The sequence below is a fragment of the Otolemur garnettii genome, unplaced genomic scaffold (genome assembly GCF_000181295.1).
Source record: "Otolemur garnettii isolate 467f Iridium unplaced genomic scaffold, OtoGar3 scaffold00010, whole genome shotgun sequence".
Lineage (NCBI taxonomy): Eukaryota > Metazoa > Chordata > Mammalia > Primates > Galagidae > Otolemur > Otolemur garnettii.
Window position 1 is genome coordinate 12,710,300 of NW_003852405.1, and position 10,801 is coordinate 12,721,100.

At 34.6% G+C, this 10,801-nt stretch overlaps 1 protein-coding gene across 3 annotated transcripts in view; it reads right to left on the minus strand.

Annotated features, from left to right (window-relative positions):
* Nucleotides 1-7,021: 7,021 nt before the first annotated feature.
* The window catches only part of PTBP2 (polypyrimidine tract binding protein 2), a 79,031-nt gene continuing 75,251 nt past the window's right edge, over nt 7,022-10,801 (minus strand). The window contains exons 11-13 of one of the 3 annotated variants that reach the window (XR_002771861.1): nt 9,132-9,348; nt 8,952-9,029; nt 7,022-8,774 (exon numbers count right to left, since the gene is read on the minus strand). Coding sequence is in view for 1 of the 3 variants with exons in the window: in XM_023509789.1 (XP_023365557.1) it covers nt 8,642-8,771; nt 8,952-9,029; nt 9,132-9,348 (425 nt within the window). In the remaining 2 variants the exon portion in view is untranslated. The remainder of the gene's footprint in view (nt 8,775-8,951; nt 9,030-9,131; nt 9,349-10,801) is intronic. The other 2 variants (XR_002771860.1, XM_023509789.1) reach the window with 2 other exon arrangements.

The following is a 10,801-nucleotide window of genomic DNA, read 5'->3' on the forward strand; positions in this document are numbered from 1 at the left end:
AATAAACTGCTTGCATAAATTATCTTGTTTGGAACTAAAAATAACCCTTTAAAAGAAAGAAAGGACATAGATTATCAGCTCCATTTTACAGATGAGAAAATGGGCTTAGATATCTGCAGAATCTTGTTTAAGCCACCTTGATTATTATATGGCATGCCCAGCCCATTTCCCCACGTCCAGTGCTGCATTATTTTGCTAAGCTGCATACTGTCATAATGTGACTCAGACTAAACCAGAAGCTGAAAAGTAGAAAGTCAGTTCTACTGTAACATAAACATTTCCCCAAATTGCCACACTATGGAAAATTGCACAGTACAGACCACAGGACTTATGAGAAAAATGGTTAAAAGTAGGAGCACAACATTTGAAATCATCATCAGTGATACAAAAAACATTAATAAGAAATCACTGCAGCAGTCCTACATATATTAAAAGGTTAAGGAATACGGGTACTACTATAAATGACACTTTGTCCTTGAAAAAGGTTGAGAGGAAGAGGGTGTTGGTAGGGTTTTGCAACTCTTGAGTTACTGTCAAGTGCTGGAAAAGGATTATCTGAAATCAGATGGAAAGTTCTTAACAGCAGACGTGGATGAGTGTGCCTCTTAGTATGTGCAGAACTGAGGGAGCTAATGACGGTCTCAGGTGTGCACAGGTGTGACATGGCCCAGTTCAGCTGGGTGCAGTTTTCTGTTGTCATCTAGTTTTTCTCCTAATGAAATCTCAAGTAAATAAACATGAAATTCATATTACATGTGTATTTTTTCTCTAATATATCAAATACCCTGAAACAAATTTAATTTCCGCAGTGTGATAGAACTGACTATACTGTGGTTTTATCTTTGTATTCCTTACAATGCACATAGCAAGTGTCCAATGACTGTTTTCTGGATACTTAAAAGAGGTCAGAATTAGTTTTTAGGGGAAAAAGCTTTCTGCCAACGTAAGGGGAAGAATTTTTCTCCTCTAGCAGACACCAAGAAAAATTACCAATGGAATAGAATTGTACTTCGCATAATCCTAAGTGAACATATGAAATAGATTATTTCCATTTACAGATGAGAAAATTATGGCTTTTAAAGGTCTCACAGCTACTTGGTAGAATAGGATTTAAACATAAATTTAGGCTTATGCCAACGTCTATGCTTTTTCCATAGTAAAAATGTATTTATAATTAAGTATGTATTTTATGTCACAAAATTCACAACTTAAAGAAAAAGCATGTTCTTTCTGCAAGCTAATTTCTAGGAATCATGACTGTATAAATTGGAATCACAATTAAGAATTCTACAGGTCCTCTTAAAGGAGCTCTCTACACAATTTTTTGACCAAACTCCCCTCTATTAGATTTGAATATATTCGTGATAAATACATGAATGCTTCAAGTTTCTGGAGACTCCTAATGATTTCAACCATCTGGAACCATTATAATCAGAAGTTAAAAAAGCAAACAACGCAAAAGAAAAAGCTGTGGTGGTGGTGTCTGGGGTGGGGTGGAGGCGGGTGGTGTTAAGCTGAACCAGACGAAAATAGCCGAACACCTGAGTATTTCATACAATGTGTTAACATTTGTCAATTCATTAAGCAGAGATAAAAGGCAATAATCTAAATGGTTTGGTACAGCTATAAAAATGAGTCACAGGAGCAAAAAAACGTAATTACAAAGAAATAAAAATTGATGAAAGAAAAAACAGAGAAATAAACAGCCTAAGTAATGAACAGCTACAGTAACAGTAAGGTTTAGAGATAGAGATGGGGGTGGCAAACAGGAAATGCTGTGGTCAGACATTATAAAGAGAAAATTGCTAGCCATAATAGAAAGAAACTGTGCTAAAGTTACGGGAAATCGCCTCTGAAGGCATACTACTGTATAGGTAAGTACAGTATGTATTTGTAGTACAGCTGTAAGTAACTCTGAGAGACAGTATCAGAGTCATCTCTCAGTAAGGCTTAGGCATTTTAACTAGAAGACTGTGATATCCAACTGGAGTGGGGAAAAAGATTGAATAAGCATTAAGTGAATAGAAAAGCTGTCTATTTACTAAAATGACCCAAGGGTATTATTATATTATACCACAAGATATAATAAATGAGTCAGGGCTTAAGAGTGTTAATTTGCAGTCATTTAAAAAAATCAATTTACACAGAAATTCCTTCCCTGTCAGGCTAAATTTGACAGTTAGTACTAAATAAAAACTCATATTGATTTCTAGCATTAGCTATTAACTTGTATGTAACAGTTTCAATTTATGAATAACTAGTGGCTGGCCTCTATTTCCTTTAATCACTATAATACACTGGAAGACTGGACTAGAAACTCAGGGATTTGTTTTCTAATTACAGGTAAGTTACTGTAACTATGCTGCTAAACAATTCATATGACCACTCTAGAAGTGTTTATTTTTAAAATAACATTAGAACTAGTTATCAGGGCTCTTTTACAATTCTATAATTATTCCTTAGTATTATTAACTATATTTATCTCTGAGTAACTTACAATTACCAATGAAATACAACCATTTTCACACTCAAGGGTAAAAACACTGATAGGCTGATTTTCATAGAACTAGGAACACACGTTCTACTCGTCTCAAACTTTTATGTCACAGTGGATCACCTGCCAATCTTGTAAAAGTGTAGACTCAGCATGTCAGGTATAGGGCCAACTGAGTTTCTAATAAGCTCCCAGGTGATACTAGTTGCCACTGGTCTGCCGTCATGAGCATTTTTAGTGGTTAGGTTCTAGGAGCTGAATACATGCAATATTGACAAGCCAGATATTAAGAAATAAAACTATGACCAGGTATAAAACATTATAAGGAAAATATACCACCAAGTTTCAGGATGAAATGTCTAGGATTTGCATTAATACAGCAAACAAGAAGTGGGTGGAGGAAGCACAAAAGGTGTCTTGGTAACTAAAGCTAAGTAATAGGGAGAGTTTATTATCTTCCTTTTATATGTTTGAAATTTCTCATGATAAAGTTAAAATTTCTTGGCTCAAAACCTTATACAACACACTAACACCAAGTTAAGTGAATGATCATAGAAATGCCAAACACTCTTTCTGCCCACTGAAATTGGAAATGTGGCAGAAAGCAAGGAAAAGGACTAAGGAAAACAAGTTGCCAGGAAGGTACCTATGCCAGGCTAGGAAGGCTGTATTTGTGTTTAAAGATGTTGCACACAATCTGTTTTTAAAATAGCAACAATTGCCCTTTGTTTACTTTTTGTATAATTCAGAAAAATTTGAGACAGCATTTATTCAACAGCAGGTTTTAAAAACTTCCTTTTCAAAACTGGTTAAATGTCATGAGATTTGATAAGGGAAGTATCAGTGTCAAAACATTCTAACATATTCTTACTAAAGTATCTCAAGAATGGAACAAAAGTATGCAATGTACTCAACACTATTATGAAATCAATATATAATCACCTACACATTCATATGAATGGCAAAACATAACTACAGTCCAGAAAGTAGAAGGGAAGAAGAGAAAGGGAGGGGAAAAAAGAGGGTATATGGGAGGAAGACATTTGGGGGGACCTCACCTAATGTGCATGATGCAATGGTACATTTCAAAACTATTAAGAAATGAGTGTAATCGTGATGCATGTGTTATACTTAGTTCAACGTAAACATTTCACATTGTATATCAAAGCAGTGAACCCCATAAATACATCAATATACAAAGACATGATTTAATAAAAAATAAAAAAAAACCCCAAGAATTGTGAAGTGTGTGTTGGACCAAAAAAAAAAAAAATGTGCTATTTAAGCATCATGAATGTTATAGTATTTGCAGTATTTTTTAACTAGGCAGAAAAAGAAATTTAGGCTATAGAATATATAACAAATTCCCCTTTGAAAAGCAACTGCTGAATATTAAAATATTAAATTCAAAGTAACTAATAACCTTTATAAAAATATTCTCTACATGTTGGCCACATCTTTGTAAATATTTATATTGACTATTTTATAAATAAAGGTACATTTACCTACAATTTCCCATTTTCCTTATGCAAGGAGATTTTAGGAGCAAATTTTGAGGCACCCTGTAAGAAAAAGATAATCAAGAATATATTCAAAATAAAAACTATAAAATCAAGATTTTTTTTTAAAATAGGGACAGTCTCACTTTGTCACCTTCGGTAGAGTGGCATCACAGCTCATAGCAACCTCCAGCTCTTGTCTCAGCCTCCCAAGTAGCTTGGACTACAGGCACCTGCCACAACCCCCAGCTATTTTTTTTGTTGCAATTTGGGTGGGGCCGGGTTCGAACCCTTAGTATGTGGGGCTGGCACCCTACTCACTGAGTCACAGGTGCTACCCTAAAATCAAGGTTTCTGATAATCAGTCAAAGGTGTGGCTTAAAATTAAGATTTTCTACTGAATTCTTACCATCAGATTTCAAGAAACCACTATTTGACTTAAGAGAAATCTACATATAGTATTTAATTTCACCTAACAATTCTGTACCCTCTCCTCTTCTCCCGAATGAAGAAATGTTTTCAGATTTTTAGTCCATTTTAATATATTAAGGCAGCCAGAAAATCTTGTTTGAAGTCCTGTGCTATTCAGAATATCTTTCCTTTAAATGTTAGAATTGCCTCCAAAGTTTCACAAAAAAGAAACTTTCAAAGAATTATACATATGAAATCTCACTCGGAGTCTATAAAGTGGTATAATTAAATATGTGAGTTTTATTACTGGCCTATCAAACATTTCAAACTGAAAATTTTGGGCTAATCCATAGTGTCTTTTCATTTGACTTTGGGATGCATATTATGTAACTGCATTTTACATTTTTTTCTTTACTAGACTAACATTTAATAATCTCAAAATATTAATATTTCTTTATGGCAAAAGAAACATTGGGATAATTTATTGTAAGTAACCAAGTTTGCTACAAGTGAATCTGGCAGTCTGGCAACTCCAGCACTGTTTATTTTTTTACTTACGGATCAGTTTGTCAATTGCATAGCATCCCTCCACTTATCCTATTTGAGTGTCACAATAACCCTGTGAGGTGAGCAGAGCAGATTTTATCGCCTCCATTATATAAACAGAGATAATGAGGCTCAGAAAAGGGATTTATCTTTTTCCTGACAATATGGTATAAATAGCAATACATGAAGAAATCAAGCTAATTACTGAAATTTGATACTAACCCTAAATCTTGAAGCTTAAATGCCTCAAAAGTGTTAAAACAAATAACAGTATCACTAAATAAAATGATTCATTATACCTCCTAGTTAAGCAAGCGTTTTCTATGCTAACAATTTATTACAAATGAATTGCATGAATCTATTCCTTAAGTAGGTACTTTGAAACTCAGGTCCAAAATAAATCATTTTAAATTCAAAATAATCAATTTTTCTATCTTTCAGTTACAGAAAAAAAAATTTCTCTCTAAATTTTCAAGGTAAGCAAGCCCTCTACTAACATAGCAGGAGTCCTAAGAATATTTCACAGCTAGTTCACTGTAAAAGATTCTGAGGCACAGAGTAGTAATAATGACAGAGCTGATGTTATTTTTACCTAACATTTAACAAGCAATTCACTATAAACCAAAGACCTGGGTTCATATTTAATGTACTGAACATCAAATATACGAGGAACGCCCGAATCCCCCTTTTACTGAGTTGATGCTGTGGAAGGCAGGCTGTACTGCAACAGTCAGAGACTGCACAATCTGCCACAGTCCATGGGCAGGGAGAACTTTCATTTCTAGTCATTTCCCATCAGAGAGATACTGGGAACTCTTACTAGCTGAGCAATTGGAGCAAGCACAGTTCCCACATGCAGCTTGGAACTTTATTTCTCCAAGTTAACCTTGCCCACAAGGAACTACCTGAAAAAGGGATAGAACCTATTTTCTTTTTTTTTTTTTTTGAGACAGAGCCTCAAGCTCTCCCCCTGGGTAGAGTGCCATGGCATTACAGCTCACAGCAACCTCCAACTCCTGGGCTCAAGCGAGTCTCCTGCCTCTGCCTCCCAAGTAGCTGGGACCACAGGCGCCCGCCACAACTCCTGGCTATTTTTTGGTTGCAGCCGTCATTGTTGTTTGGCGGGTCCGGGCTGGGGATTCGAACCCGCCACCTTAGGTGTATGTGGCTGGCGCCTTAGCCGGTTGAGCTATAGGCGCCGAGCCTAGAACCTATTTTCAAGTATTATGAGTACCACCCATTAACTGAGAGAAATTCACCTGAAAAAGCTTTGTTCAATTACTATTCATTAATTATAGTATTAGTTTTTATAGACTTTAGATGTTTTTGATGTTGCTGAACTCTGTACTATGTTATTTTAAGAAAAAACATGGGCAATCCTAGTTCCAAATCATCTCAAATTGTTGCCTCTAATGTAATTAAAGTTACTATGCTCTTCTTTCTTGGAGGTCAATTAGTGCATGAAGTATAGTACATATAAACAATACTGTATGCTCCTTTATTTTTCATTATCCTAGTAAGTTTTGCCTAATTGTGAGATACTTTTATAACAGAAGGTAAGGACACATATAATTTCAAAGACCTATATACCAATTTAGAAAAAGTGGCCCAAAACATTTTGAGTAGCACCCTAACTGTAACTGTTTCAAAAAGTGAAAAAGCAGTAATATCTCTATTTGTTCAAATGCAAATTACCCTTATTTTCAAGTATTTAAATATATATTTTACCCAAGGCAAAAGCAGATTATATACTCCTCTTTTTTCCCCCAACATCAAGTACTCTTTGTTAACTCACAAAGAAGTATAAAATTAGTAAGAAATCTTTAGCAGACACAAAAGATGAAAGATGAAACTGCAGCAAGAGAGCATGGCAAATCCAAAAGATCTATTAGTGCATAAATCTACTGGAAAAAAACAACAACAAAGGAGATAGAGAGAATTAACAAGCTACAATTAAAGTTATGTCTTTAAAGCAGTAGATTATAACAGGGTGGGAAATGTTTAATCTGTGTCCTCCTGAAAAGCAGTTACCATCTTTTAAATTAAAAAAAAAAAAAAAAAACAGCTGGTATATTTTCACAGCATCTGGATTTATTTATGGTACAAAGCCATAGAATTGTAGTATTATTACTCCTTTCCCACCCTGGCAGAGAATAAACATGAATTCAGAAGCACAGTGGAGTGAAAACAAAGAGAAGAGAGAGAAAAGGCAGCAGAGAAAGACAGAAAAGGTGAATACAGAGCTACAGAAGTGTTTATTGAGCATGCTACAGAGGTAAGCAGAGTACACACAAATGAAATTAAACAACCATCAAACCTCCCAACTTTGTTAGAAAATTAATTTTTAATTGTGCCGCTTTCAAACTATACTGAATTTTACATTTCTAAAGATGTAAAAACTCAACTAATAGAAAATATACATGACCATTCTGTCTACATAGATAACAGAATCTATGAATCTTGAAACTAAGTACATCAATTTCAAAAAGTATTGGTCATTTAAACAGAATCAACAATTCAGATTGACAAGAACTGTTCAAATTAATTTGACCTGTAGATTCTGAGCCATGTTTTTATTAAAGTCAGATCTATTCCTAAATACAAAATATTTTGAAGATTTATTAAAACTGAATATTACAATGCAAGGTAAATTAAGACTAAAGGCACATAAACTTTGGTCCCACCTGGTTGTCAGTTTTAGAAAACTGCCACAAAATTAATCTTCCTGCAAATTGCCGCAGTACACTTTCTTTATCTTTGAAAAATACATGCACCAGTTCCTGAACTAGCTAGACCAGTCTGCACATGCTCAGAAATCCACAACCATATTCCAAATCTTAATTACAAACTAAGGATGGCAATATATATTTAAATGCACATAAGTCATGTCAACTTCAAAAACATCTACGAAAAATATTCAGCCACAAACAAGACATTACTTAGTGCTGACATTTATATGATACGTCCCACAAGAGTGTGTACAAAAAGGTTAAGATTCCACAATGCTTTCCACATAGGGCTCAAACTTACAGAAATCACTTTGTTGTCTTAAGAAATTAATCCTCTGCATCTTGTTAATTTTAACTAATGCCTACATTCATAACTGAATCTAGACCAGAATTGTGAGATACAAAAGGCCAATGTTTTTTAAAGCAATAAAGCCTAAGGTAGTAAAACCTAAAAATGCTGCTTTATTCTTTCAGTACCATGTATCTTATTTGATTAAATAGAAAATAATATGACAAATCACTAATTCAAAATAAGTTCCAAGCAGGAGAAACAAAAACTTAACCTTTTTACACACCCCTGCCTAAACATATTTTAATTCCCATGTAACAATGTGCCCTAGACAACCAATTCCTTTTTTCTAGTAAATGCACATAAGCAACACTAGTTTTCCTTTTTAAGGCACGTATGTCAACTAAGTTGAAAAAAGAAAGCAAAATTAAACTGAAATTTTAAACAGACAATAAAAATGGCTTCCCTATAGAACAGATGAAATACAGCAGTTAATAATTCTGCCTTTACATATGCCATTTCATTTCATAACCAAGGAATGATAACAGCATGGGAAAAAAAAAAGAAAAAGAAAACTAACATAAAATCAAACTCTGGTCCCCACTTTTCTGAACAGTCAATAGGTGATGACACCGAACAATGTGATTCACCCACAGTCTTCATCTCCCCGTTTTTAAATTGTTGACTTGGAGAAAGATACTCTCAGATGATGGTTTTCACCAAGGTTATAATTATGAAGATCAATCAAGGCCTGGATAGCTTCTTCCACTGTTGCCATCTGAAGAAGAGCCATTTTGTGATCTCTTCTGAAACAAAATTATGAAATTAGATACTTCATAAAAACTAGGAAGGGCTCTTTAAATACTTGAATTTTGCCCATTCCAGAACCAAAGATTTCCATAAACAAAAAGAATAAAAACTACTTGGAGAAAACTTTTTACTTCTATCAAATCACTACTTTAAAGACAAAGAAGCTTGCTTACTGAAAAAACTTAAATGCTTTCACAGTGCCCCCAGTGTTAGCAAACAGTGTTCGTAGATCCTCTTCTGCTACTGAAGGACTAGGAAAATTGGATGGGGAAAAAAGTAAAGATTAATAATAAATTTTACATTTTATTAAAATGCAATTTATATCCTTAACAAACACCAGCTTAAGTACTTACGGAATATTAGATAGGTGAAGGGTTGCAGAAGGAGGAAAAATATTCTGAAAATTTTTGGATCCAGGTTTCTTAAAACGATGCAATGGGGAATTACCAAAATCTTTTGTTAGCCCTTGATCATCAAGGCCCTCTCGAGGTAGTTGTACAGTCTGATGTTTAGAGAGAGTAACACGAATAATTTTTCCATACATTTTCTGTCCATTAAGATGATTCATGGCTATCAAAAAAAAAAAGAATGCCTATTAACAAATCACATAGTTCAAAATGAAAATAATTCTTATTTTAAAGTAACTTGAAATCTGATATTATGATTTTAAAATAAATCATAAATTTAGCACAGCCTTTGGTGACAAGATTTCAATTCCATTTTCACTTGCACTAGACAAGACATTTTGGCAAAAAAGCCAGCTTCTTTCACAGAATGAAATCCAGATACTTAACTACACAAGAAAGAAACTTAGTCATTTCTCTTTTTTTCCCCTTTGCTCCACATCCTAATTGCTAAGTCCAGAATATTCCTTCTCCTAATTATTTCTCAAATTCACGTTCGCTCCATTTCTCCACATTTTACTACATTTTGATCTGGATAACTCGATGGGTATCCTCATTTGTCTTCCTGTTAGATATTTCTCTATTTTTCTCCTCTTTATTCTATACTTGGTGACCTCTATAAATTACAAATCTTATCAATGTCATCACCCTTTAAGGTCAAAGTCTATCGTTCCTTAAAATTACTTATACCTTTGCCAGTCTGGCCCTTATACAAGTTGAGTATCCCTAACCCAAAAATCCAAAATCTGAAATTCTCCAAAATCTAAAACTTCTGGAGTGCCAACATGATGCTTAAGGAAATGCTCATTGGAACATTTTGGGTTTTGGATTCTCAGATTTGGGCAATAATGCAAATATTCTGAAACACTTCTAGACCCCACCACTTCAAATCAGTGATCCTTAAACGTGTATATAATTGCCAGCTTCTTTGAACAGTATTTGTCAATGATATGCACTATCCATCACTATCCTTGCTAGAGCTAGAAATGAAATGAAACCATCCCAGCCCTCACAGAATTTATGGTACCTTAATACTAATACTATACTCATTGTTCTTTATGGTCCAGCTATACAAAATATAATATCCTGACACTAAGCGCTAGTTTTTCTCAACTTTTATTCTTGTGCATATGATGTTCTAGTTATAACAACTTCCTATGTCCTTTACTTTCCCTTTTAGTCTATTCATCCTTCAAAGTCACTTCTAAGGTCTCTCCTCTGAAAAGGTTCAGAATCTCACTAGATATTCACAATTTATTGTCATTATATATTATATTCTCCTTCAGACTATAAAGTACATGGAGATAGGAATTACTGTCTCTACCCCAGCACACAGTGCCCTGCATGAACAAAGAATATTATGTGGTTATCTCTTGAGGAAGACTGAATTATTTTTAAACTAAATGAACTGATCTGCTATTAGAACGTTTATGTTTTATTCATTGGTCACAACAACTAAAAAAGCCATTTCTGGCTCGGCGCCTGTGGCTCAAGCGGCTAAGGCACCAGCCACAGACACCTAAGGTGGCAGGTTCGAATCCCCAGCCCAAGCCCGCCAAACAACGATGGCTGCAACCAAAAAATGGCCAGGCATTGTGGCGGGGGCCTGTGGTCCCAGC